This window comes from Loxodonta africana, chromosome 20 (genome assembly GCF_030014295.1).
Source record: "Loxodonta africana isolate mLoxAfr1 chromosome 20, mLoxAfr1.hap2, whole genome shotgun sequence".
Taxonomy (NCBI): domain Eukaryota; kingdom Metazoa; phylum Chordata; class Mammalia; order Proboscidea; family Elephantidae; genus Loxodonta; species Loxodonta africana.
In genome coordinates, this window is record NC_087361.1 from 15498733 (window position 1) to 15525225 (window position 26493).

Here is a 26493-nt window from a genome sequence, read left to right on the forward strand (position 1 = left end):
TAGCTGTTCATTTACACTCATATTTACGCTCATATTTAGGAGTAGGGTCGTGTGACGGCGAGAGTACAGGACTGAAAGTCAGATCTGAGTTACACACGTCACAATCACTAACCAGCTGTGACGGGAGACAGGTCACCTGACTCTCTGGACCTAGTCTCTTCTTTGGAAAACAAGAGTCTGACAGCCCGCCATCTCCCTTTGGCGTACTGGCTTGCCTTCCGGAGCTGAACTACATCCTCCACAATGCGCCGCGCGCGGCACTGGGAATGCCGTTCGGGCCTCCCGCAGCTTTCCTCCCTTCCCTCCTACAACTCCCATAAGCCCCCTCGGCCCCGGGCCCGGCCGGCCCGGGGTGGAGGCGGAGGCGCGGGAGTTATGGAGGGGGCGGGCCCTGCAGGGAAGTGCGTCAGAGGAGGCGCGGGGAGAGTAGGGTTCTGTGGTCTGAGCTGGAGGGTGAAGCTGGCGGAGCAGGAGGATGGGCGGTGAGTGAGTGGGGCCGGCGGCGGGGGTCGCGGAACCACTGGACGTTCCCGGCGGTTTGATGAGGGGTCCCCCCGCGCGCGCGGCCGCGGCCGGGTGGGATCGCGGCGGGGGTTTCCCTCGGCCGGGCGGTGTAGGAGGGGCCTGCTGGGATACTCGGGGCCTCTGACCCGGGGTCGCGCCCGGCTGCCCCACCCCAGCGCCGGCGTGCGCCCTGCCTGGGACCGCGCCGAGCGCGTCCGCCCGCCCGCCGAGCTTCAGCCTGGGCGAGCCGCCGCTCCTGGCGCCCAGACCTTCTAAGGTCATTTGAAAGCACGAGGATGAAAGAGGGTAAAAATAATAATACAAACTCCACTTGTGGAGTTATTGCTAATTATTGTAATTGCCCCGATCTCCTCTGAGTCACTTCCCATCTTGCAAACTCAGTCACCTCAGTTAGCGAACCTGTTTTCGTGCGCCTTTGTAGGGGTGTTGTGCGCTCACGGTATGTACTTGCAGTATTTGACTCGGCTGGATCCGCCTTGAGTCGTTTCACTGCGGCCATTTACTACTGCCGTTGAGCCCTGTCCACGCCTTGGGAGTGTTCATATTTTGCCTAAGTCAGAGTTTTTTATGTGGGCGAGGAGGGATCATTTGGCTTTTTGGGCATGTGTTGCCCTTACAGGATTTAAAGAGCAAAGTTGCAGATAAAAGAGGCTCTGAAGTACAAGGAATGGGGAGAGTTAGATAAGAGTGAAGAATTTGGTAGCGTAAAGGAGCGTGGCTTAGCTTCAATGGATTAGGGGAGGTTGGTATCTAGCATTATTATATGTTATTGTTCTCTTTGCTATTCCGTGTTTCTGGAACAGCCTTTCCCTCCGGGTTTACCAAACATCTGCAACTCCCTCGTACAATTAGCTCCTGATTCTTAACCTTGTTTCAGAAGGCTTTTCAATTTCTGCGTAACCGGGAGGAGTTGATTTCCACTGCTTCCTTTTCCTGTGTCTTTTTCGCACCCAAACCCAGAACAGTTCTTGCTCTACAGCTTCTTAAAAATGCAGTCTGTAATTTATAATGTATTCCCGGTACACTGCTGACTCTGGGCTTGTCTGTTGTTTGTATCTGTAACGTGTATGTCCATTTCAGTGTTGTCTGTTTTAGTATGCAGGTGATAGACTAGAGAACAAGACCTCTGTCTCCGTAGCGTCCTGGGTATGTGAGCATTCAATAAGTACTTTGATGATAATGAGTTTTATGTTCAACTTAATTGAGAACATGCTTACTTCTTTTTTTTTTTTAATTCCTTAATGATTTGATTTTACATTAGTGGCCATGGGATGGGGAGTACGGTAAAGGGGGATTTTGAGAAAATTCCTTTTGAAATAATCTTTGTCATTGAAGTCTTACTCTTGTTATTTTTCTTCTTCACTTTTTAAACAGAGCAGTCTGAATGCCAGAATGGATAACCGTTTTGCTACAGCGTTTGTAATTGCTTGTGTGCTTAGCCTCATTTCCACCATCTACATGGCAGCCTCCATTGGCACAGACTTCTGGTATGAATATCGAAGTCCAATTCAAGAAAATGCCAGTGAATTGAACAAAAGCATCTGGGATGACTTCGTTAGTGATGAGGCAGATGAAAAGACTTATAACGATGCACTTTTTCGATATAATGGCACAGTGGGATTGTGGAGACGGTGTATTTCCATACCCAAAAACACACATTGGTATAGCCCACCAGAAAGGACAGGTATTCTTCTTATTTTAACTTCTCTCTCCTTTACCTACTCCATAAAAGACAAAGTGATGTGACGATTGCCCAGTTACATATAAGCAGGTTTGAGGTTCGCTCCCTTCATGAAAAATAATTCTTATTGTGTCTTCTTTCCTTACCACCTTCCTTCCCCAACTTCCATGAATCGCCGTGGCACCCATTAATATTGGTTGGATGAGAAAGTCTCCATATCTTGGGAAAGCCATTTTAAATCTTTATGTTTATTTATCCACTCATTAAAATAATTTTTATTAACTTTACACATGTCATGGGGAAATAGACAAATACGTTGGAAGAGAGTATTAAGTAACTGGAAAAAGGAGTACTATCCAAAATCAAGTCAACAAATGCAAATTGAAACCCAGGTGGCTTAGTGGTTAAGTGCTACAGCTGCTAACCAAAAGATCAGCAGTTTGAATCCACCAGGTGCTCCTTGGAAACTATGGGGCAGTTCTACTCTGCCCTGTGGGGTTGCCATGAGTCAGAATCGACTGGACAGCAAAGGGTTTGTTTTTTTTTTTTTGGTTTTATAGGCTAGCTGTGTTACAATAGATATCTATTATTTGCCCTCTAAGACTTAGAAGATATAATTTCACCAACTCTGTATTTAAATCTGTGAATGTTTGAGACGATTTTGCAACAATCTTGATAGAGTGTGTAGGTTAAAAAATATGCATTTGCGGAAGGAAAAAAATCTAAGATATCATCTCTTGGGTTTATTTTGCAAGTGTTCTTATCAGCATTTAAGTTTTTTAACTTCCAGTTATTAAAATGGAAGGTTTAAAGATGTCTGTAAAGAGTGAGTTTACAGTTTTTTTTTATTTATGACTACCTCAGTTGGCCTTTTAGTGGAGAAGCAATGTGTTCACAGGGGAACAGTTTAGTTGACACACATCAGTAGGGTGGTAGTTGTGATTATATGTGGAAAAAAGGCATTAGTATGAGAGGAAAGGGCTAAAAGGTGGTTAAAATTTATTGTAAAATGTTCACCTCTAGTTATGAGAACACAGGGGTACTTGATTTTGGAATCTTAACATCATCATTCAATCAACAATGGATTGGATGCTTCCGTGGTCTTAGGACCTAGGAGTTCATCAGGGAGGAAAGCAAACAAAATCCTTATTCTTGGGGAGCTAGCATTATACTAAGGGATGACAGAATAAACAGAACGAATAAGTAAATTATATAGTATGTTAGAAGGTGATCTTTGCTGTGGAAAAGTAGAGCCAAATAAAGGGGATTTGTTGGCTGGCTGAGGTTATGATTTTAGATAGAATAGTCAGGGTAGGCCTTGTTGAGAAGACACCATTTGGGTAAAGACTTCATGTAGTAAAGGAATTGGCTGTATGGGTAACTGGGGGAGAAACCATGTAGGTTGGAGGGAACAGCTATTTCAAGGGCTCTGGGGTGGAAGCATGCCTGAAATGTTCAAGGATCAGCAAGGAAGCTACTGGATTGAAATGGAGAGAGAGTAAGATATGCTGTAAAGAGACATACTCTGGGGTGGGGTGCTGGTGGGAGTGGGGCAAATCACAGGACTGTGTAGCCATGGCAAGGATTTTGGCTTTTACCCTGAGTGCGATGGAAAACTGTTGGAGGCTTTGAGCGGAGGAGAGGTGTCATCTGATCACTCTGACTGATGTGTTGAGAATAGATAGGTGGCAAGCAAGGACGGAAGCCAGGAGACTGGTTAGGAGGCTATTGCCGTAATTGAGGTGAGAGGTGATTGTGACTCAGTTTGGATTTTGGATATGTTTTGAAGGTAGAGCCTCCAGGATTTCCTGATTAAATATATGTGGGCAAGGATAACTCTAAAGTTCCTGACCTGAGGTAGAATTGCCATTACCTAGTATAGGGTCGCTATGAGTCAGAATCAACTCAACAACAACAGGTTTTAATATGAGGAGAAGGAGCCCTGGTGGCACAGTGGTCAAAGCACTCGGTTGCTAACCTAAAGGTCAGTGGTTTGAACCTGTCAACCACTCTGTTGTAGGAAGATGTGGCAGTCTGCTCTTGTAAAGATTTACACCCTTGGAAACCCTATGGGGCAATTCTGCTCTATTTGTAAAGATTTACAACCTTGGAAACCCTATGGGGCAATTCTGCTCTATTTGTAAAGATTTACAACCTTGGAAACCCTATGGGGCAATTCTCTATTCTGTAGGGTCGCTATGAATCGGAAACGACTTGATGGCGACTTGGTGGTTTTTTGTTTTTTAATACGAGGAAGACCGCTGGTGAAGTAGTTTGGGGGAGATCAGAGTTCCTATTTATTCCAGCCTTTGTCCTTTCCCCCTTCTTTCTAGTCTTCCTTACAGATCTAATCTCTCCATCCTTTTACTACTCCTACTTTTGTTTTCTCTGTTGTGCCTGTGTCTTCAGCCTCCACTGAGAACCATGGCTTCTGTTGGGCATTGATGAGTCCTGTGTGTCACTCTGGGCCAAGGAGCGTGCTTACTATTCTGGGAACATCTTTCTTAACAGTCACTTTTTACTTGAGAGAAGTAAACTGTTAAGGAGATTATTGTTAAGTGTTTATAATTAAAACAACAAGCAATCATTGTTCTTGTTGCAGAGTCATTTGATGTGGTCACAAAATGCATGAGTTTCACACTAAACGAGCAGTTCATGGAGAAATTTGTTGATCCTGGAAACCACAATAGTGGGATAGATCTGCTTCGAACCTGTGAGTACTTTGATCTCAGCAGGAAAATTGGCGGGAAAAAGGAAACAGTTTCATTTGCCTTGTATTGAACTCTGTTTTTGGAACAAGATGAGTGAGTAGATTATGTCAGCTTGAAATAAGATCTCTAACATTATCCTAATGCACTCTGTCCTGTTGATAGCATATGTGTTAGAATTATGGATACAAACTTAACCAAATTGCACATTAAATGAAGTTGAGGGAGGCAGCTAGTACATTGGATGACAGAATTCAGCCCCCCAAAAGATGTTACTGATGGGCCTATTAAGAGAAAATTCAGTTGGGATAAATAATAAATTACTATATTTGAGTTAAACACTTCAGCTACATGAGTTCCAATAGGAGTGTGTGAAACACTCGACTGCCATTTCTTTTTGAGCCAGCTGAGTTCCAGGCCTGTCAAAAATCCAGTTGGGGGGTAGTAACTGAAGTATAGATGTCAAAAACAAATGCAGATATTTAGTAGGAGCACTCTATTCCTTGATGCCCAGGCTGTCCATGAAGTCCTCAGCTTTGAGTCTTGGTCTTCAAGCTCTAGAAACTCACCGGAACTTGCCTGGAAGAATGGCCTTGTCATGAGAGGACTCATTGAATAAACAGCAGGGATTCGGTTTTGCAATGTAAATGCATAGGAAGAAGTTTACTACTAACAGGGTTTAAAGGAGAGTTATTGAGAAACAAGACGTTTATGCCATCCCAGAAAGTGAAACCAGCAACAAAAGGTAGAATTTGGTTTAGGATTGGTATTAATACAGTGCTAATCATTAACTGAAAATGGAATGGTATGCTCTACAAAATCATCAGCTTTCTTTGTATGTTGCTGAGGGAGTTATGATAATTGAAACTGCTGTTTGCTGAGTGCTTGATAGATGACAGATCCTGCACTTTGTGCTTTATGTATATTAGTCTTTCCACAGCCCTGCAAGGCCGTAATGTATAATCATCATACATTTACTTGTTATCCCAATTTTGAGATTTTGTAAGGATTTAGCTATTGTTTGTGTGTAGAGCCAGGCTGTTGTACTTCTAATCCTGGCTCTTTAATTTATTCATCTTGCCTTAGTTTCCTCATTTATAAAATGGAGGTAATACCAGTACCTACCTCATAAGTTTGGAGCCCTGGTGGCACAGTGGTTAAGAGCTGTGGCTGCTAACCAAAAGATTAGCAGTTTGAATCCACCAGCTGCTCCTTGGAAGCCCCGTGGGGCAGTTCTATTCTGTCCCATAGGGTCACTGTGAGTCAGCATCGACTCGACGGCAATAGGTTTTAGTTTTTGGTTCATAAGGTTGTTGGGAGGATTAATACATACACAAAATGTGTAGAACAGTGCCTGATACATATTAAGACATCAGTAATTATTAGCTGTTCATGTCCTTTTTGCTTTTATCAGGACAAAGCATCCTTTTGAACAGTGTACTTTAGAAAAGAAGCCTCAGCATTAAAATACTCCTTTCTTACCTTTTGAGACTAGATCTAATTAGAACATAAAGGAAATTGCCATTTTGGAAAAACTGTCTGAAATCACAGTAACATTTCTTTTTCTCTCCCTTTTTTAAAATCAGATCTTTGGCGTTGCCAGTTCCTTTTACCTTTTGTTAGTCTAGGTTTGATGTGCTTTGGGGCTTTGATTGGACTTTGTGCGTGTATCTGCCGAAGCTTGTATCCTACCATTGCCACAGGCATTCTCCATCTCCTTGCAGGTGGGTCTTCTCACCATACTTACCTTTTCGGTTCCTCCTGTCTCCTTAGGGACCAAAGAGTTATAATCTTTAAACATCTACATATTACTGCCTTGGTGCATTGCCTGCAAAGCTCTTACTGTGTTCTTACCGAGCTATGTTTTGTTTTGTTTTCCAAATTTCGTCCTCAAGGTCTGTGTACGCTGGGCTCAGTCAGTTGTTATGTTGCTGGAATTGAACTACTCCACCAGAAACTAGGGCTGCCTGAGAATGTGTCCGGGGAATTTGGATGGTCGTTCTGCCTGGCTTGCGTTTCAGCTCCCTTGCAGTTTATGGCTTCTGCTCTCTTCATCTGGGCTGCTCACACCAACCGGAAGGAGTACATCTTAATGAAGGCGTATCGCGTGGCATGAGCAGAAGCCTGCCTACTCTACAGTTGCCATTTTTGTTATCTTTTAGATAATATTGTCCCTTGCCTCCCTCCTAATTGTTTTTAATTTTGTCTTTTTCTGGATATAGCATTTTATCCTGAAGATCCATTTTATTTATATAGAAATACGCATAAATGCACACACATGCACACCTACTCACAGCTGTTTTTTAATACCACCAAAATTTATATCATTGATTCTGAAGGAATCCATCTTTCAAACAAAGCAATCTAGGTTCAGAATCCAGAGAGAAAAAAATGGTTAGAGACGGGACACATGTTTGTGAGAGAAAATTGGTAGTGAGAAACTGACCCAAAGCAAGTTCTGCAAATGTTTGTTAGACTTTTCAGTAAAAGTAAAGTATATCTGTTCAACTAGAAACTCTAGTTTCTTTGGAAAACCTCTTAACATTGTCATAACTTCATGTTCACTCTGCTGTAGATCACCAGTCAGCCAGACGTAGTAGTGCTGTTTTCAAACACATAAGCTATATAAAGAAGGGAAATGATCTGAGATGGCATTTCCCTGAACAGTGGCATACAGCTTCATCTGAGGGGAAACATGGCAGCTGTTTATATCTACGGGGTGTCTGTCATAAGAAAGAAAGCGAAAAATGCAGTGTTTACTTGAAGTTTTAACTGTGTAACTGAAATAGTTGCAATTCATTCAGAACAAGAGGGTTAATCTTTATTTTATTTTGTTTTAATGCTCCTAAATATGTCAGGGTCTTCAGTACCACCAAACCATTTCTGATTTTTGTTCTTTACTCTTCACACACAATTTGTTAAAACAGTACTTTCTTTTTAACATTACATCAGGGTCCCGGAGTAAAATACCCTAGCTGTTATCTATTCCAGCTAACTACCATAAAGAAGGTTCTACCATAATGAACTTCCAGAGCTAGGAAAACAACCACAAGATCTAAAGCTTTGGCTGGTTGTTAACCTCCAATTGTGGTCTTTATTTCTTGTGGTGAAATGATGTGCCTTTCCTTGCCTAAATCCCTTCCTGGTGTGTATCAGCATTGTCTAATGTGTTCTCATTCAGTCATTTTTTTATAAATATGTCTATAAACATTGAAAATAAAAATCTTATTTATTTATTCCATTACTATAGCACTTGGCAGATTTTAAAAAATGTAACTTAGTAATTTCTTACTGCATCCTAAACCCATCTTTTTTAAAAAATAAAATTTGAGAAAACACTAAAAGAATTGTGTTGAGTGTCTGGGTTTGTTTAAATCTCAACACCTTTAAGATAAAGAAGTGAGAATCTCTTGCTTTCTCTTTGGAAAATGTATTGTTGCTCTATAGGCCTGTCTTTATGCCTAGTGTTATGGGTCTCTCTTTTATCTTCCAGCAAATGTGGGAACCTCTTTTTCCTCGTTAGAAAATAGTATACTCTTTTATGTCTTAGAATTTTAAAACGTATTTTCAGACTATTCTTGTGATGTCTGTATATACTTAGGTGGCCAGTTTTCCATAAAGTCATTTAATGGATCTGGATGTTTGCGTTCTGTCTTTAATTGAATCAGCTCCTGGCCTGCTTAAAACAAGGCCAGGATTACTCTAGCTGGTTTTTGTCTGTGAAGTGGCTGGTTACTCAATCTTCTGTTTCTTGCCCCCTCCTGACGTCTCATCGCCCTCTAGTACCTTGTGGAAGGTGGACAGGAGAAAAGCAAAGTGAACAAGCACAAAACACAGGGGATGTTAAAACTATTTTTTAACAAAGTTATTCCTGCCTGTTACCCCACAGTTACTTGTGACTGTCACTCTAACATCAGTCTTCACTATGCACTGTGAAAACGCAGTCAGAATTGGACTTTTTAGTTACCGCATCACCAGTAACATCTTAAATATGGAAAGATGGCCCCATAAGCACTGGTGCTGAGTCTGTGTTGTAGTTGGTATTGAAGCGCGCTGCAGAGCAGCCGAGGTCACCCTCTCCGGCAGAGACTCTGCTTTGGGATATACCGGGCTGTATGGTTTCACTTGATGGGAAAACCCATTTTCAACTGTCTCATGACTCTCATTAGATGGAATCATGAAATTGGTGATAGTTAACCATTTTGATCAACCTAATACATGAAATCAGTAGCAAGGTAAATCCTATTAATCTCTTTTCATTGAACCTTTGAAAGCAATCCTATAAAGAGATTAATTTTCAGATTCTTCACGTCATGAATTTTGTGACAACTTGAAGAGCGTGTTTTAAGATTTTAATGTCATGGTTCCCGATCTAATTAAACAGATTACCAGGGCTTCTGGGTGGACTGGAACCTGCCAACCAGTGCCTTGGCAGCCAAGTACATTAACTATTTGTGCCACCCAGGGATTCCTACTATCCTTTTAAGCAAAATACTCATTTTTCAGGATTTCTTAGGAATGGCCGTAAAAACACCAAAAAGTTGGTAGAATAAAAAAGGCAGAATAATTCCAGAAGACTGTTGAGTACACACTAAGTGCCTAACCCCGCCCAGTGCCGTCGAGTCAATTGGAACTGCCCCATCTATGGGGCAGTTCTACTAAGTGCCGAGACTCTAGTATATCATGATGCACTAGGATCTCAAGAATTTAATAGTCTAATAGTAACGTGATGTTAAAAGTTTTAGCTGCTTTGTGTGCTGGTGGCACAGTGGTTAAGAGCTCAGGCTGCTAACCAAAAAGTCAACGGTTTGAATCTACCAGCCACTCCTTGGAAACCCTATGGGGCAATACTATTCTGTCCTGTAGGGTCAGTGTGAGGCAGAATCAACTCGATGGCAATGGGGTTTTTGTTTTTGGTTACTGGTACGTGTGGGAGGGAGGACAGAGCTGACTCACTTTAGATGAGCTGAGTTGTTATATGCGAGAAGGATGTGATGACCGCCAAATCAATTTAAATTTGGATTGTTTTCTCATTCCAGAAATAGCACCAAATTGCAGAATAGCATGGTCGAACCTTACAATACAGACCTGGCCACGTTCAATTGGTTATAACATGTATAGTGGGAGGGGGTTTAAAAATTTAATCCCCATATACACTTCACCCAGAATGAAAGCAGCCTATTGAATTGACATGATTTTGCCTGTTCCAACTCCTCTTGAAGTTTCTTAGCAGCTGAAAGAGTAAGCTAATGGGCTCAGCTCTGGAGTGCAAATTGCCAGTTCACAAGCTGGATGCAGTAGCTCTGTCCTGGCACGGATTGTCTTCCCAGCCCTCTTCTGATGGGAGATTAATGATTCATACCTTGAAAAGAGAGGAATAAAAGAAGGAAACACATCTATGCATAGGAATTCATTTTCTATTGCTCATCGGGTGTTCCAACACTCTATTGTTTTTTTCAGGTTAAAGCAGATTAAGTGTTTAAAACAATTGTAATTGGAGAACTATGGAGCTATGTAGTCCAGGGGCAGGTTTGTTATACAAACATTCCTATGGGGTAAAAAGAGGAACCAAACCATAGGAAGGGCAATTTCAGAAGAATCAATGAATATTGTAGTAATCACACTCTGATTGGTTACTGATTATTAACAGTGATTGCAGATAGTTTCACAGGACCCTTGGATCATTGTCACAAGATGCTTACATTTATTTTGTCTATCTTGCAAAAATATCTTGTTGGCAACAGTGCCCAGACAGCATTCTTCTTCAGTATGTGTATCTCGAGGGTGGGTACAGATGGTCATTTGGTTAAGGCCCCTCAGGGCATATGGCTTCACATTTTGGCTTTTTTTTTTTTGATGTGCTTTAGGTGAAAGTTTACAGCTCAAGTTAGTTTCTCATACAAAAATTATACTCACATTGTTATGTGACTCTAGTTGCTCCCCATATAATGTAACTGCACACTCCTCTTTGTCACCTCAGATTTCCCGGGTCCATTCAACCAGCTCCTGTCCCTTTCTGCCTTCCCATCTTGTCTCCAGAGAGGAGCTGCCCATTTAGTCTCATGTATCTCCTTGAACTAAGAAGCACACACTTCATGAGTATCATTTTATGTCTTATAGTCCGGTCTATTCTTTGTCTGAAGAGTTGGCTAAGGGAATAGTTTTAGTTTTGTTTTAACAGGGAGTCCAGGAACCATGTCCTCTGGGGTTCCTCCAGTCTTAGATCATTAAGTCTGGTCTTTTTACTAGAATCTGAGTTCTGCACCACACTTTTCTCCTGCTCTGTCAGGGATTCTCTGTTATGTTCCCCGTCAGGGCGGTCCATGGGTGGTAGCCGGGCATCTAGTTCTGGTCTCAGGCTGATGGAGTTTCTGGTTTCCGTGGCCCCTTTTGTCTCTTGGGCTAATATTTTCTTTGTGTCTTTGTATTCTTCATTCACCTTTGCTCCAGGTGGGTTAAGAATAATTGATGCGTCTTAGATGGCTGCTTCCTAGCTTTTAAAACCCCAGAAACCATTCATCAACGTAAGATGCAGAACATTTTCTTAATAAACTTTGTTACGCCAGTTGACCTAGATGTTCCCTGATACTATGGTCTCTGGACCTCCGCCCCTGCTACACTGTCCCTTGAAGCCTTTGGTTGTGTTCAGGAAACTTCTTAGTTTTTGGTTTAGTCCAGTTGTGCTGACTTCCTCTTTATTTTGTGTTGTCCTTCCCTTCACCTAAGATAACTCTTGTCTACTATCTAGTTAGTGAAAAAACCTGATGCTATCGAGTTGATTCCGACTCACAAAGACCCTATAGGATAGTAGAATCTGCTCCACAGGATTTCCAAAGAGTGACTGGTGAATTCAAACTGCTGACCTTTTGGTTAGCAGCCGAACACCTAACCACAGAGCCACCGGGGCTCCTCAATCGCATCATGTGCATGCGAAAGCTGGACAATGAATAAGGAAGACCGGAGAAGAATTGACACCTTTGAATTATGTTGTTGGCAAAGAATATTGAATACACCATGGACTGCCAAAAGAACAAACAAATCTGTCTTCGAAGAAGTACAACTAGAATGCTCCTTAGAAGTAAGGATGGTGAGGCTGCATCTTACATACTTTGGACAGACATGTTGTCAGGATAGATCAGTCTCTGGAGAAGGACATCACTCTTGGTAAAGTACAGGGTCACCAAAAAGAGGAAGACCCTCAAAAATATGGGTTGACACAGTAGCTGCAACAATGGGCTTGAGCATAATGGCGATCGTGGGCATGGCGAGGACCAGGCAGTGTTTCCTTCTGTGGTACACAGGGTTGATATAGGTCGGAGCCAACTCCACGGCACCTAACAACAACGACCTCTAGTTAGTGAATTCCCTTCTCCCTCTCTCCCCACCCTCGTAACCATCAAAGATTGTTTTCTTCTGTGTTTAAGCCTTTTCCTGAGTTCTTATAATAGTGGTCTCATAACAATATTTGTCCTTTTGCCACTGACTGATTTCACTCAGCATAATGCCATCCAGATTCATCCATGTTATGAAATGTTTCACAGATCATTGTTGTTCTTTATCGTTGTGGAGTATTCCATTCTGTGAATTTGTTTATCCATTCGTTTGTTGATGGGCACCTAGGTTTTTTCCATCTTTTTGCTATTGTGAGCAGTGCTGCCATGAACATGGGTGTGCATATATCTATTCATGTGACAGCTCTTATTTCTCTAGGATACATTCCAAGGAGTGGGATTGCTGGATCGATTGGTACTTCTAGCTTTTTAAGGAAGCGCCAAATGGATTTCCAAAGTGGTTGTATCATTCTACATTCCCATCAGCAGTGTGTAAGTGTTCCAGTCTCTCCACAACCTCTACGACATTTATTATTTTGTGTTATTTGGATGAATGCTAGCCTTGTTGGGGTGAGATGGTATCTCTTTGTAGTTTTGACTTGCATTTCTCTAATGGATAATGATCGTGAGCATTTACTCGTGTATCTGTTAGCCACCTGAACATCTTCTTTGGTGAAATGTCTGTTCATATCCTTTGTCCACTTTTTAATTGGCTTACTTGTCTTTTTGTGTTTGAAGTTTTGCAGTATCTTGTAGATTTTAGAGATTAGACCCTGATCAGATACGTCATAGCCCAAAATATTTTCCCAGTCCGTAGGTTATCTTTTTACTCTTTTGGTGAAGTGTTTTGACGAGCATAAGTGTTTGATTTTTAAGAGCTCCCAGTTATCTAGTTTCTCTTCTGGTGTTTGTGCATTGTTAGTTATGTTTTATATTCTGTCTATGCCATGTATTAGGGCTCCTACCATTTTCCTTATTTTTTTTTCCAAGATCTTTATCATTTTAAATTTTATATTTAGGTCTTTGATCCATTTTGAAATGGGTTTTGTGCATGGTGTGAGCTATGGGTCTTGTTTCTTTTTTTTTTTTTTTTACAAATGGATATCCAGTCATGCCAGCACATTTGTTAAAGAGACTGTCTTTTCCCTGTTTAACGGATTTTGGGTCTTTGTCAAATATCAGTTGTTAATAGGCGGATGAATTTAAGTCTGGATTCTCAATTCTGTTCCATTGGTCTATGTACGTGTCATACCAGTACCTGGCTGTTTTGATTGCTGTGGTTCTAAATCAGGTAGTGTGAGGCTTCCCACTTTGTTCTTCTTCAGTAATGCTTTACTTATCCAGGGCCTCTTCCCTGTCCATATGAAGTTGATGATTTCTTTCTCCATCTCATTAAAAAACATCATTAGAATTTGGATCTGGATTACATTGTATCTGTAGATCACTTTGGGTAGAATTGACATTTTCACAATCTTGAGACTTCCTATCCACTGGCAAGGTATGTTTTTCCACTTATATAGTCTCTTTTGGTTTCTTGCGGTAGTGTCTTATAGTTTTCTTTGTATATGTCTTTTATGCACCTGGTTAGATTTATTCCTAAGTATTTTATCATCCTGGGGGCTATTGTAAATGGTATTGATTTGGTGATTTCCTCTTTGAAGTTTTCTTTGTTGGTGTAGAGGAATCCAACTGATTTTTGTGTGTTTATCTTGTACCCTGATAATTTGCTGAATTCTTCTATTAGCTCCAGTAGTTTTCTTGTGAATTCTTTGGGGTTTTCTGTGCATAAGATCACATCATCTACATGTAGGGATACTTTTACTTCTTCCTTACCAATTTGGATGCCCTTTATTTCTTTTTCTAGCCTAATTGCTCTGGCTGGGACCTCCAGGACAATATTGAATAAGATCGGTGATAAAGGGCATCCTTGTCTAGTTCCTGAACTCAAGGGGAATGCTTTCAGACTCTTTCCATTTAGGATGGTGTTGGCTGTTGGCTTTGTGTAAATGCCCTTTATTATGTTGAGGAATTTTCCTTCTATTCCTCTTTTGCTGAGAGTTTTTGTCATAAATAGGTGTTGGACTTTGTCAAATGCCTTTTCTGGATCACTTGATAAGATCATGTGGTTCTTGTTTTTTGTTTTATTTATGTGATGAATTACATTGATTCCTTGGTATGAATCCTGCGTAGTCATGGTGAATTATGTTTTTGATATGTAGTTGAATTCTGTTGGCTAGAGTTTTGTTGAGGATTTTTGCATCTACGTTCGTGAGGAATATTGGTCTGTAATTTTTGTGGTGTCTCTACCTGATTTTGGTTTCAGGGTTATGCTTGTTTCATAGGATGAGTTTGGGAGTATTCCATCATTTTGTGTGCTCTGCAATACTTTTAGTAGTAGTGGTGTTAACTCTTCTCTGAAAGTTTGGTAGAATTCTCCAGTGAAGCCATCAGGGTCAGGGTTTTTTGTTGTTGTTGTTGGGAGTTTTTAAATTACCTTTTTAATCTCTTTTTTTGTTATAGTTTTATTTACTTTTGTACCTGTTTTGTCTTAGTTTAGGTAGATAGTATGTTTCTAGAAATTTGTCCATTTCCTTCAGTTTTTCAAATTTGTTGGAGTACAATTTTTCATAGTATTCTGTTATGATTCTTTTAATTTCAGTCGGGTCTGTTATGATATCGCCCATCTCATTTCTTATTTGGATTATTTGCTTCCTCTACTATTTTTCTTTTTTCAGTTCAGCCAATGGTTTATCAATTTTGTTGATCTTTTCAGAGAACCAGCTTTTGGTCTTGTTAACTCTTTCAATTGTTTTTCTATTCTCTATTTCATTTACTCCTGCTCTAATTTTTATTATTTCCTTTCTTCTGGTGCCCGAGGGCTTCTTTTCCTGCTCTCTTTCTACTTGTTCGAGTTGTAGGGTTAATGTTTTGATTTTGGCCCTTTCTTCTTTTTGGGTGTGTACATTTATTTCTGTAAGTTGACCTCTGAGCATGGCTTTTGCTGTGTCCCAAAGGTTCTGGTAGGATGTATTTTCATCCTTATTTGATGCTGTGAATTTCTTTATTCCGTCCTTAATTTCTTCTATAACCCAATAGTTTTTGAGCAAGGTGTTGTGCAGTTTCCATGTATTTGATTTTTTTTTTCCTTGCTTTTTCTGTTATTGATTTCTACTCTTATGGCTCTGTGTTCAGAAAAGATGCTTTGTCATATTTCACTGTTTTGAATTCTATTAAAGCTTTCATTGTGGCCTAGTATGTGGTCTGTTCAGGAGAATGTTCCACGTGCATTGGAAAAGAAAGTATGCTTGGCTGATATTGGGTGGAGTGTTCTGTATATGTTTTTCAAGTTGGTTGATTGTGGCATTTATATCTTCTGTGTCTTTTTGAGCTTCATTCAGAACGTACTGTTCTTCACCTAAAATGGTACATTGAAATCTCCTACTATTATTGTGCAGTTGTCTATTTCTCTTTTCAATGCTGCTAGAGTTTGTTTTATGTATTTTGGAGCCCTGTTGTTGGGTGCCTAACTATTTATTATGGTTATGCCCACCTGGCATATTGACCCTTTAATCATTATATTGTGTCCTTCCTTATACTTTGTGGTGGATTTTGCTTTAAAGTCTATTTTGTCAGAGATTAATATTGCCACTCCTGCTCTTTTTTGATCATTGTTTGCTTGATATATTTTTTTCATCCATTGAGTTTTAGTATGTTTGTGTCTTTAAGTCTAAGATATGTATCTTGTAGGTAGCATATAGGCGGATCATGTTTTTTTAATCCATTCTGCCACTTTCTCTTTATCAGTGCATTTATTCCATTGACATTCAGTGTAATTATTGATAGGTATGAGCTTAGTGCTGTCATTTTCATGTATTTTTTGGTGTGTTGTTGACAGTTTCTTTGTTCCACTTAATTTTCTGTTCTGAGTCATTTTTCTTTATTAGTTTTCTTTTCATGTTTTTCATTGTTGTTGATTTTGTATTTGCTGAGTCTTTACGTTTTTCTGTTTTTTTATTTTGATGCGTAGGATTGTTATTTTCTTTATGGTTACCTTAATATTTATCCCTATTTTTCTAAGGTTAAACCAATCTTTTATTTCATTATATCACCTTGACTTCCTCTCCATATGAAAGATATATGACTACATTTTTTAGTCCTTGTTTTTTATTTTAATGTTGTCATCTTTTACATATTGATGTCTCTGTTTCCCTATTTTCAGTGTTTTAACTTCGATTTATTTTTGTGATTTCCCTATCTGGTTGATACCTGGTTGTTTTGTCCTGCATTCTAGTCTTGGGTTATTATCTGATGTTATTAATTTTCTAACTTGAGGACTCCTTTTAGTATTTCTTGTAATTTTGGTTTTGTTTTTACAAATCTCCTAAACTCATTTTATCTGGAAATGCCCTCATTTTGCCATCATATTTGAGAAACAGTTTTGCTGAATATATTATTCTTGGCAGGCAATTTTTTCCTTCAAGGCTTTATATATGTCATCCCATTGCCTTCTTGCCTGCATGGTTTCTGCTGAGTAGTCAGAGCTTAGTCTTATTGGCTATCCTTTGTAGATGACTTTTCGTTTATCCCTAGCCACTCGTAAAATTCTCTCCTTATCTTTGGTTTTGGCAAGTTTGATTATAATATCTTGGTGACTTTCTTCTGAGATCTACCTTTTGTGGGGTTTGTTGAGCTTCTTGGCTAGATATCATCTCATCTTTCACAATATCAGTGAAGTTTTCTGCCAACAAATCCTCAACAATTCTCTCTGTGTTTTCTGTTATCCACCCCCACCACTGTTCTGGTATTCCAGTCACTCATAGGTTATTCCTCTTGATAGAGTCCAACATAATTTTTAGGATTTCTTCACTTTTTAAAATTCTTTTATCTGACTTTTCCTCAAATAAGTTGGTGTCAAGTGCATTATCTTCATTCTCACTAATTCTGACTTCCATTGTCTCAATTCTGCTCCTATGATTTTCTATTGAGTTGTCTAATTCTGAAATTTTATTGTTAGTGTTTTGAATTTCTGTTTGCTGTCTTTCTATGGATTCTTGTGGCCTGTTAAATTTGTCATTATGCTGTTGTATAACCTTCTTAAGCTCTTCTATTGCCTTGTCTGTGTGTTCCTTGGCTTCTTCTGTGTTTTGCCTAATCTCCTGATCTTTTGAAGAGTTCTGTATATTAGTCTTTTGAGTTCTACCTCTGGTAATTCCAAGAAGTTCTCTTTTTCCAGAAGGTTTGGTTCCTTGTTTTGGTGGCTTGCTGAAGCCATCATGGTCTGTCTCTTTATGTGATTTCATATTGACAGTTGTTTCCAAGCCATCAGTATGTTATATTTATTAATTTTATGTTTTCTTACTGTGTCCTAGCTTCTTGTTTTGTTTTGATATGCCCAAATAGGCTGGTCATGTGAGCTAGTTTGATATTGGCATCTTTGAAGATCTCACGTCCTGTCTCCATGTGTCTAGAGCTGTTACTAAGTATGTGAGCCCAGGAGTCCACTTATTTTTCTTGTGTGTATTCAGCTCAGGTGTCCAGGTCATTGGTCACCAAGTGTGTGATGCAGACTCTCACCTACAGTCCTAGACTGGCAGGAGTGATTGGAGTAGTCATAGGTATCTAGCTGCAGTATAGGGTCATGTGCTTATCAAGGCAGAAGGCTGACTGCTGCCCCTGAGTGTCTGGGTGGAAGGCATGTCCCTGTTCCCTAGAGTGCATAGGTAGGTGAGTTTTGCAGCTGGATTACGGACACTCAGTGTTGTTGGCTGTAAGGACTGGGAAGCACTACTTATTCTTGGACCCTTGTCGTGGGTGGATCGGTGGAGTGGGTGGAGCCACTAGTTCAGGCCCCGAATGTGCATAGGCGAGGACCCTGCTTAATGGGCAGGGTGGTGTCAAGTGTCATGAACCTGCCGCTCCTCTTTATAGCAGATACAGATGAAAATAGGCTTCAGATATATACCCTGTTGTACTGTGCTAATGAGGGCCTACACAGTTGAAATGGGCCCACATAGGTCTATACAGGGATGAAGGGCATTCAATGTCAGTGAAACCCCTTATGCTTTTGCCTAGGCAAAGGGGCTGTGACTGCCCTGAGTTCCCAGCTTAGGGGAGCTGGCAGATTACTTTTTCCTGTTTGTCAATTTATTCCCTGTCAAAGCCAGGAGAACGGCTCAGGGCATGTGATGGGTCCTACTTCTGGCCCAGGGAGCACAGCAAGAGCTGAAGTTGGACCAGGACCTGGAGCAGAGCAGGGAGGGGGCAGGTAAATGGAAGAGAGGTACTTCCTAAAATGGGTGGGGATTTGATCCCATGGTAGGTTAGGTGGTTGTACTTATATTTCCCCAATTGAGTGCTGTTTCTCGCTGCTTCTGGAGGCTTGAGCAGACTCTCCACTGCTCAGTCTCTCCGGATGTCAAATGTGTCCTGAGTGCCATTGCTTGCCTCACTGCATGTGCCAACTGATCCAGTGTGCAGTGTGCTAGTGCCAGCCACGTCAGGCCTGGCAACTCCTTGCTGCCTCTGAACCATTTCTCCCTCCCCCGCTGCTCAGTCCAATTCCTCAACTGTGTCTTCGATGTTCAGGGCTCCTAGATGGTCATATATAATTGATTCACTTGTTTGATTGAGTCTTTGTTTTAAGAAGGACCACAGGAAATGTCTCACTGCTCCTCTATCTTGGCCCCGCCTTCCAACACTCTATTATAATTAATGAGATGTATTTTTCCTTAGGGTCAAATTATAGATCTATGCCAATCCACTACCATTGAGTTGATTCCAACTTATAGCGACCCCATAGGATTTCCAAGGCTGGAAATCTCTATAGAAGCAGATTGCCACATCTTTCTCCCAAGGACCCACTGGTGGTTTCGAACTGCCAACCTTTCAGTTAGCAGTCAATCACTTTCACTACTGCAGCACCAGAACTCCTTAGATAGATGCCGTGTCCTGTAAATTTAATATGTGAAATCCTGAATTGCATAAAGGATAAATTTGGATGACTAGTGTTGGGATTTGTTCTATAGAAGAATTTACCATAAGTCACATAAATCCTCATCAGTGCTGAAATATCTATTATTACAGAAAATAATACATTATTTGACATGTAGACATTTATATACTTTAGCAAACTTGTATAAAACAAGACCCAATTTATATTACTTTCTACCTTTGCATAGGTTTAGAAATGTGAAGTAAGGAGAGAAAGATAATTCTCTTTATGTTTTGTCTTCACGTTTTAAAATATCTGAGTTCCTGGGTAATCTGTCACGTTTCATCTACTGACTCAGTCCTTAGCGTCTCAGGATGTGAACTTTAGCTCACCTGTCCTGCAGAATTTCAGCCCCTCCCAGTCATCCAGGCTTCTGTTCTCGTTTTTCTACTCAGCATGAGTCATCAGGGGTGTTCGCAAGCACCTTTGATTCTCTTGCTCCTGAAATCTCCCATGACATCTTCCTTTACAATCCTTAGCTCTGTCTTGACAGACTATGCTCTACAGTTTTCTTATTCTCAGTCTCAGGATACCAAAGATTGTGTTTAGAATTATGAAACTGATTGTATAAAAAATTATGCTATCTGACCCCAACTGCGTGACAGTTCTAACTATTGATAATCTCTGACTGTCAATTTCCTACTCCCTACCATTCCTTTTCTAAATTTCTAGGAAAGGGTTCATGGAAACTCTTATTCTTCCTCTTCAATTTCCATGAAAAGGACTTAGGTTCTTTTCTTTAAGGAGGGAATGTTGGAATGAACTCTTCAAGTTTTCCCAACCCTTCTTTGCTCCTTCCTACAAAAGGAGGAATATATTATCTGATTGGACAGATTGCTGGGATCCTGGCACCCAGAAGCAGCAGCATAGTGTGTGGTGGTTAAGTGCCCAGTGTCGTTGCCAGAATACTAAATTTGTCTGCCACTTTGTCTTTCCAAGCCCTGATATAGTACTGGCCTCACAGAGTGGTGATGAGTCTTCTGTAAATTGCTCAGTACAAAGTTGTTGTTGTTGTCATGTACCATCGAGTCGCTTCCGACTCATAGCAACCCTATAGGACAAGTCAGAACTGCCCGCAAAGGGTTCCCAAGGAGCGGTTAGTAGATTCGAACTGCTGACCTTTTGGTTAGCAGCCCAGCTCTTAACCATTGTGCCACAGGGCTCCTAGTACAAAGTAGCCACTCAAAAAGTGCTAGTTTTACTGGCTGCATTGTTATAAAGTAGTGGTTCTCTACAAAGGCTGCACATTGGAATTTCCTGAAAAACTTTAGCAAATACTTATGCCTGGGTTCCATTCTCAGAGAATCTAATTTAGTTAGTCTGGGCTATGGCCAGATCCTGAGATTTTCTAAACCTCTCCCAGGGATTCTAGTAGGCAGATAGGTTTGAAAATAACTCTCTTAAGCAAAAAGTAGGGCTCTCTCTCTCCTAGGCAGATTGTTAGAAAGAGACAGTGGGCTCTCCTTTTTACTTTTTGCTCGATGGTGTAAACAGGCCTTGTGCAGTGTTGCTTTCTAGAAGTCACTTCTCTCCTGTACTTTCCACCACTCTCTTCTGCTGATGACCAGCTCTTTGAGACAGGCCTCATTCCATTGAGATGTGTAATTAGATGTGTGTAGTCTGCCTGCACACCCAGTACACCCCAGTGGCTGGTCCTAAAGTTCAGATTTGTCAGGAGGTAATCGAAGCCTCGTTTGTTTTGGCTTCGATTCTAAAGTATATCTCTGATGTAATTTAATGAGGGTGGTGGTTCAGTGGTAGAATTCTTGCCTTGCATGCGAGAGACCTAGGTTTGATTCCTGGCCAATGTACCCCATATGCAGCCACCACTCGTCTGTCAGTAGAGGTGTGTGTGCTTCTGTGATGCTGAACAGGTGTTAGTGGAATTTACAGACTAAGACCAACTAGGAAGAAAGCCTTGGTGATCTACTTCCAATGATCAGCTAAGGAAAACCCTATGTATGGATTACAACAGACCAGTACTCAACCAATCATGGGGATGGTGCAGGGCCAGGCAACACTTGGTTCTGTTTTGCTTGGGGTTGCCATGAGTTGGGGGCCAACTTGATGGCAGGTAAAAACAACAACAATGTAATTTAAGGACTGTTTATTTTTTTTAGCTTGGGGTGATTACCAAAACCTGTTGCCATTGAGTCGATTCTGACTCATAGTGACCCTATGGGACAGAGTAGAAATGCCCCCTAGGGTTTCCAAGGCTGTAATCTTTACAGAAGTAGGCTGCTTTCTTTTTCCTGCAGTGCAGCTGGTAGGTCTGAACCACCAACCTTTCCTTTGGCAGCTTAGGGCTTAACCACTGGGCCTGCATAAAGAAAGTGGGTACTTTGATCCTCAACTGCTCATTCATTGTATTCATACCATATTGGTAAGAACCCGGAAGAAAAGAGACATGAGTGATTGACTTTAACCTCTATGCAAGGAGCCCTAGCGGCACAACAGTTTGGTGCTTAGCTGTTAACCGAAAGGTTGGCAGTTTGAATTTACCCAGCCACTCCCCTGGAGAAAGACCTGGCAATCTGCTCCCATAAAGATTAAAAAAAAAAAAGAAAAAAAAAATCTGTTGCTACTGAATTGATTCCAACTCATAGTGACTCTCAACGACCATAAAGGACAAAGTAGAACTGCCCCATAGGGTTTCCAAAGCTGTAAATCTTTTAGGAAGCAGACTACCACATCTTTCTCCTGTGGAGCAGCTGGTGGGTTGGAAACTCAGACTTTTCAGTTAGCAGCCAAGTGCTTTAACCACTGCACCACCACGGCCCCTCCTTCATATCCAGTTTGCACTTTTCTATATCCATGCCTTTTGTTCTGTTCTTTATTTCTGGATAATGCTATTCTCCACATATTTAAATTCTGTTCTTACCATTTTGCTATAAATCCAATTTCAAAAGTCACTACGACTTTTTTTTTTCACTAAATAGAATAACTGATGGCCCATCTCAAATGTCTTATCCTTCTGAACAACTGTAGTTCGTTGAGCAACATTGCCCCTCCCCATGACTTTTACCACTTTGTATAACAGTAATTAATGTGTGTTTCATCCTCCTTACTAGACTGTATTACCTACTTCATCTTTGTATGTGCCACTCCTCCCATCTCCACATTACTTTGCAAAGAGTATCTTCTCAATTTATGGGAGAGAGGTTTCTGAGTGGTAATCTTTGAAATCATTAGTATCCCTCATTGTAAAATCTATACATGTCGCTGTCAGGTGCTATCAAGTTGGCCCTGCCACATAGCGACCTTATGTACAACAGAACAAAATATTGCTCCGTCCTGCACTGTCCTCATGATCCGTGCTATATTTGAGCACACTGTTGCAGCCACTGTGTCAGTCTAAATCTGTACACTAAGGTGAATTATTTAGGAAAGAATTAGAACTGATAAACAAGATCTCAAGTTTAACACTTTGGAGAGAAACTATGTAAAGGTATTTTAAGGTAACTTTGGGAGACCTGGTGGTGCAGTGGTTAAGAACTAGACTGTTAACCAAAAAGTTGGCAGTTCAAATCTACCAGCAGCTCCTTGGAAAACAGATAGGGCAGTTCTACTCTGTCCTATGCGGTTGCCACGAGTTAGAATCGACTCGACAGCAACAGGTTTGTTTTTTTGTTGGAAGGTAACTTCGAGATTTATAGATATAGCCCCCCCCACCCCCTGCAACTAGAACAGGATATAGGTTCACTCTTTAGGCAATTGTGACACCATGTGGACAATTTAAGTCAATCACTGGGGCTTTCTTTTGTGATTTTCCACATTTTATATGAAGGACTTGTACTAGAAAAATATTTAAGGATTTTGTTGACTTGGTTAGGAGACAAAAATTCAGAACAAAACATAACATTGTTGGAGAAATTTGATGAGGTCAATTTATCTCCATATGTGGCATAGTGGTTAAGCTACAGCTGCTAACCAAGAGGTCGGCAGTTCAAATCCGCCAGGCGCTCCTTGGAAATCCTATGGTGCAGTTCTACTCTGTCCTATAGGGTCGCTATGAGCTGGAATTGACTCGACGGCAATGGGTTTGGTTTTTTTTAGTTTATATTTAAACTATGAATGAAGTGAAGCTCTACAGTGAAATTATGGCATTGCTACTACTTTAATGGATCTCAGAATGAAGGTATCTCTTTTTTCTAAATATGTATTCATTAAGAAAATCAGAAACTTTAGCATGCATTTCCAATCACCAAAAAACTCTTTCCAACATTATGCGAATTACATACAAAATTGCGCATCTTGAGTTAGTAGACTCTTAATCAATATTTTCTTTCTTCTAATGGAAATTAGGGAGTCCCTGGATGGCACAAGCCATTAAGTGCTAGACTACGAGCTGAAAGGCCGGTGGTTCAAATCTACCCAGAGGTGCCTCTGAAGAAAGGCCTGGCAACCTGCTTCCAAAAGGCCACAGCCTTGAAAACCCTGTGGAGCAGTTTTACTCTGTACACATGGGGTCCCCATGAGTCAGAGCTGACTGGAAGACAACAACAACAACAAAGGAAATTAGATCCTTAGTTCCATGAATACTTTTTATGATCCCCATTTTTTTTTTTTTTACATACGTAGGACATTATCCATAATTACTTATTTACCAGAAATTATTTGATTTATTTGCATTACTCTTAGGATAAAGCTTTTGAAACATGATTTTACAGTCTCACCTTCTTCAGTCACTGTTATGCATTGCATTGTGTCACCCCAAAATATGTGTGGAATCCTAACCCCTATACCTATATACTTGTGGATGTAGTCACATTTGGGAATAGGATTTTGTTACGTTAATGAGACCCTATCAACATAGGATGTGCTGTAAACTTAATCACTTCTGAGATATATAAAATTGCAGATTAGACACAGAGGCAAGCAAGCACAAACGGGGGAAAGATAGATGCCACATGGAGATTACCAAAGAACCGAGGAACAGAAACTAAAATAGAAAAGGGTTTCCCCCCAAAGCAGACAGTTTTCCCCTAGAGCCGGTGCCCTGAATTCAGACTTCCAGTCTCTTGAACTGTGAGAAAATAAATTTTTGTTCCTTAAAGTTACCCACTTGTGGTATTTTTGACACAGCAGCACTAGCAAACTAAGACTGTCACACTGACATTTATTTTTTCTAGTGGGCCATGCTTATGGCAGTCTAAAACATGCCCTTCAAATATTTTGACCATCTTCCCATTGAAAGGTAGGTTCTAGTCTCCTTTCCTTGAACCTGTGCTGGCTTGTGATTGCTTTGACCAATAGAGTTAGGCTGACGTGATGCTATGTGGCTTTGAACAGTTCTCTTGGAACACTTAGTCTTAGAACAGTCACTTGTGGGATGCTCTTTTTCAGAGCACAACTGTCATATGGTGAGAACTCCAGGTCACATGGAGAGACAATATATAGTTGACCCAGTTGAAATTCCAAGCTGAGCTCCCAACTGACCGCCAACATCATCTTCCAGCCATGTGACTGAATCACCTTGGATGTTCAGCCCTGCCGAGCCTTCAGGTGACTCCAGGCCCAGCCACTATCTTATTGCAGCACTGGAAGACTCCAAACAAGAACCACTTAGTTAAACCCAATCAACACACAGAACTGAGAGAAAGAATAATATATTTGTTGTTTTATGCTAGTAGATTATGGGGTTGTTTGTTATGCAGTCATGGTTTCTAAAATAATGTTCTTTTGTATTGAAATAATAAAATTATGACATAATATTATGAGCTTGTTGCCTAACATCAGGCCAACATTACTGACATAAAATTTAACTTGAAAATTTGGTACTTCTCCTGATTTGACAACGTTTCATGTAATTCATAACATATTAAATAAACCTTTCTTTGTAATTTTCTCTTTATAAAACAGAAACAAATCTTTTGTGGGTTTCCATGAAGTTTCAGGATTGTCAGGAGTTTATCATAGGTCACTGAGGAACAATACTTGAGTTATTTTACCAAAGATCTTATAGGTAAAAAACTTTAGCATTTTCCAAAGACATGCAGCTTGGTTTTTTAACTCAGAAATTTATTCAAATGAGAGGTCGAATCGTTGCCTTTGCAAATTACACAAAGAACAAGTTAATTCTTCAACACAGTAATTAAAGAAATTTTGTTATTTTAACAGTGTGAAACCCAACTCTTTGCTTTATATGCTATTTGACACTAAGATTTCTTTTAAAATCTCAAAAATTAACCCATCAAACTTTAGTCAGACAGATAAAAACTATATCAAATAAATTCCCTTTTTAATGAATCTTTTAAACTCTGTTGCACATCTCTTATAGTACAACACTTTAAGTGGCAATAATGAACATATTTGTTAGTAGACCCAAATATATGTATATACCCTTTCTCTGTAACATAAAAAACAGAAATATATAAATTTAAATTATAAAGAATGTTTAATCTTAGTTAAGTTACCTAAAGATCTTGGAAATAATTTTAAGCCTGTATACCACAAAACATAATTACAGTTGAAATAAAGTTTGTTTAAATAGTCTATATTTTTTTATTCAACCGTTTTCCTTTTCTTATATTTTTTAATTTAACTTTAGATTTTATTGACTTTTTTTTTTTTGAATCAAAATGTTTCCATTCCACCTTACCATTTCATTTCAGATGTGTCTTATTGTGATTTCTACCTTTTGACTTTAGAATTCCTCTACAATAGAGCAAACTTGTTTACAGTTCTTTTATGATAGGAATACACCTAATTTCTGGTAACTATAATAAGACAGCATTTTTTTTTTTTAGACCTAGTAATGTCCACATTGTTTATCTTATTTTATTTTGTCTTAAAAAAGTTTTCATCTGATTGGGAGGGGTCTTTTCAAAACCTTCTCTGGAGCAACGTGGGTCTCAGAGGCACATTATAAAAAAAAAAAAAAATTGGTTAATCTCTATTGACTTACATATGGTTAAATTAGCCTAGGTATTTTGAAGGACAAAACCAAATTCTTTCCCTTTTATCCTTTACTATCCAGCAGCCACTCCTTGGAAACCCTATGGGGCAGTTACGCTCTGTCTATAGGGTTGCTATAAGTCAGAATCTACTGGAAGGCAACGGGTTTTTTTTTTTTTTTTAATTCTCTTGGTAAGCAATTTTGCCTTTATCATAACCTTTTCTCTGTCCAGTAAATATCAAAACACTTTAACAATTTTATAAATGAACCCATCAACCCGTGGCCAGCCATTTTTTTCCTTTAGGCTTGTCTTTTGCCTCCATTTTCCCATTGTGGAACTACTAGTTTTACCTTAAGAC

At 40.0% G+C, this 26493-nt stretch overlaps 1 protein-coding gene across 3 annotated transcripts; it reads left to right on the plus strand.

Moving 5' to 3' along the window:
• The first annotated feature begins 386 nt into the window (after positions 1-386).
• On the plus strand, positions 387-25722 carry CLDND1 (claudin domain containing 1). 3 transcript variants are annotated; one of them, XM_023559022.2, is made up of 5 exons: positions 387-482; positions 1900-2209; positions 4809-4919; positions 6501-6638; positions 24583-25722. In XM_023559022.2, exons 2-5 carry the CDS (start codon positions 1918-1920, stop codon positions 24660-24662), a joined length of 621 nt encoding a protein of 206 aa, XP_023414790.1. In that variant the 5' UTR covers positions 387-482; positions 1900-1917; the 3' UTR covers positions 24663-25722. The 3 variants fall into 3 exon arrangements, with proteins under 3 accessions (XP_023414790.1, XP_003419003.1, XP_064129148.1); XM_003418955.4 differs by lacking the exon at positions 24583-25722 and adding an exon at positions 6810-8261; XM_064273078.1 differs by lacking the exons at positions 387-482; positions 24583-25722 and adding exons at positions 788-810; positions 6810-8261.
• The last annotated feature ends 771 nt before the right edge of the window (positions 25723-26493 follow it).

Coding starts and splice junctions, on each gene's coding strand:
- CLDND1 (XM_003418955.4), top strand. CDS start 1,918: ATGGATAACCGTTTTGCTACAGCGTTTGTAATTGCTTGTGTGCTTAGC. Junction 4,920..6,500: donor GATAGATCTGCTTCGAACCT/GTGAGTACTTTG, acceptor TTTTAAAATCAG/ATCTTTGGCGTTGCCAGTTC. Junction 6,639..6,809: donor CATTCTCCATCTCCTTGCAG/GTGGGTCTTCTC, acceptor TTCGTCCTCAAG/GTCTGTGTACGCTGGGCTCA.